The 2283-nt window shown below is 44.4% G+C and overlaps 1 protein-coding gene across 1 annotated transcript; it reads right to left on the bottom strand.

Annotated features, from left to right (window-relative positions):
• Positions 1–813: 813 nt before the first annotated feature.
• On the bottom strand, positions 814–2076 carry LOC114713156 (uncharacterized). Its single transcript, XM_028897744.1, has one exon. The coding sequence runs from the start codon at positions 2074–2076 to the stop codon at positions 814–816; it is 1263 nt and encodes a 420-aa protein (XP_028753577.1).
• Between the last annotated feature and the right edge of the window lie 207 nt (positions 2077–2283).

Here is a 2283-nt window from a genome sequence, read left to right on the forward strand (position 1 = left end):
TTAATTATTTAAGAGCTTAGGTTTTTTTTTTTTGTTGAGGTGATTCAACATTAAATATTGCGTGGGCAAGTTTGATTCCTAATGTATTTAAACTGGGGCAAAAATGCCAACGATATTCCCACACCCAATTCTTCCCTCTCACAACCAACGTCACCGTCTCACAATTTCACGGCGATGATCTGATCAGCTCGGAATTCCTCGAAGCAGTAGCCGATCGAGTAGAGATGGACCACAACATTGGCGAGCAGCGGGACAACTGGATCACCCACCTTCTCAACTTTATCAACGCGATCACCCTCGCCTGATCTACCATGGCCGGAGTCGTCGCTGCCAACGGAGCAGGGCTTCCCGCTTTCAAGCTCTCCTCTGGCCTCCTTTTCGCCGCCGCCACGAGGATGCTTTTCATAATGAACAAGACTCAGCTGGCGAAGGAGCAAAGCAACACAACAAGGCTCTTCCGGCAGCTCCAGAACGAGATCGAGATGAAGCTCTGACGATCGGAATTAAAAAGTCAGGGACAAGGACGTTAAGGACACGATGGCTAAGGTTCTGGCTCTTGATGAAGCTTGCCCACTTCCTCTTTTGGGAGCAATGATGGAAACATTTCCAAACACGTTCTAGCTGGCAACATGGTGGCCATCTTATTCGTCAAAGAGAACCACCTTACGATCCAAGGAAGCGAAGAACGACCGGAGTGAGGGACTAGAGATGGAACCAAAGGATGATGGGAGAAGCTCGTAATTTTACGCTTCATTATACACAAAACATATAATTTCATATGGCGAAAAAATGATCAGAATTGGTAAATATAAATCAGGCATGGAGACTCGGTGTATTTACCTTTGCCGGGTCTTGACGAATCAGATTCTCGAGCTCTTTGAAGACTCCTGTGATTGCCTCTCCTAGCCTTTTACTCACTGCGATAGCTTCATTGTAGAGAAACTCACAAATCTTATTACGGAACAGTGATTCCATTTCAGGCAAAATCTCCTCCAATGTGTCCAAAACGTCGACAATTCTGAACAAACGCTCCGGCGACAGCGTTGTAGTCGAAACGGCTTTGGCATAATTCAATAGCTGTGTCGTTATTCCCCGACAAACCTCCATGAAAGACAGTTCGTCCCGAGGAGAGAGCGCCGAGAAGACGACACTGCAGGCACGCCGTTCCTGAGGAAACAGCGTCTTAACGACCAAATGACAAGCTTTTGTCCATTCTTCGATGTCGTTTTTGAGAGTTTTCATCGGCAACCGGGGGACTTCATTGATGGTGAGATTCTGAAACCCCATAGTAGTCGTCTGGTCGTTTAGGAGCTGTTTTCGCCAAGTGATGAAAGCGTCGTAACACTCTTCAACTAACCCAGAAGCGATTGCGTCATTGAGTCTAGACTCAAAATCTGAAGGGTAAACGAATCTCTCGGGATTTTCACTGTCATTCACAATTCCCAGCTGAGTGGAACACAATTGTTTTCGGAGATCGGAAGCACGAGTATCAATTTTTATTGCCACGTTCTCTTGGAGGGCAGTAATACAACTAACAGTCTCCAATGGAGAATTTAAACTCCAAGGAATTAGAACGATGGCGAAGTAACACAAAGCTGCTCCCACCAAAGCGAGAAGCAAGTTGATCTTCATGAGTTGGACGGTGAGAAAACCCAGGAAAAATTTGAGAAGATCATCCTCAAATCCCAGTTGAATATTCTGCCTTTTCAAGCTTAAAGACGTCAAAGCAAATGAACCAGTAGAAAGGAGACTGAACATGTCCGGCTTTTCCTTCACGAATTTGTCATAGAAATAAGAGTAAATTGAGGAGAGGAGCAAGAGCAGAAATGCTAGGTGAGATCTGAACAATAAATTCTGAAAAGGTTTCCATGTCTTCACGAAGACGATACCGTAGGGAAGGATCAGACTCAAAAAAATATACAGAAGAGTCTTCCAAGTGTTCAACTCACCAAATATAAAGTGAAAAGAGGAACTCAGAAGATAAGATAACAGGCCAATGATACCCGATAGGAATCCCAGGTTTCTCCACCAGAAGAATTCGACCTCATCTTTATCTGGGATTAGGTTAATGGACATTGTCGATCATGAAGAGTTTTCACAAGAAGGAAAGATATGATTTGGAGAGAATAAGCTGAGGTATGGACAACGCCACTCCAAGTTGGTAAGTGACACACCCTAAAAAAGCCACACCCTTGCCCTTGTCCTTGCTCGGGTGATTTAATACAAAACAGTTTGATTATTGGGTTAGCGCACAGCTCGATTATTAAAATTGCAACTTGCATG

The sequence above is a fragment of the Neltuma alba genome, unplaced genomic scaffold (genome assembly GCF_004799145.2).
Source record: "Neltuma alba isolate B1F8T4 unplaced genomic scaffold, ASM479914v2 tig00011419_pilon, whole genome shotgun sequence".
NCBI classification, from domain to species: domain Eukaryota; kingdom Viridiplantae; phylum Streptophyta; class Magnoliopsida; order Fabales; family Fabaceae; genus Neltuma; species Neltuma alba.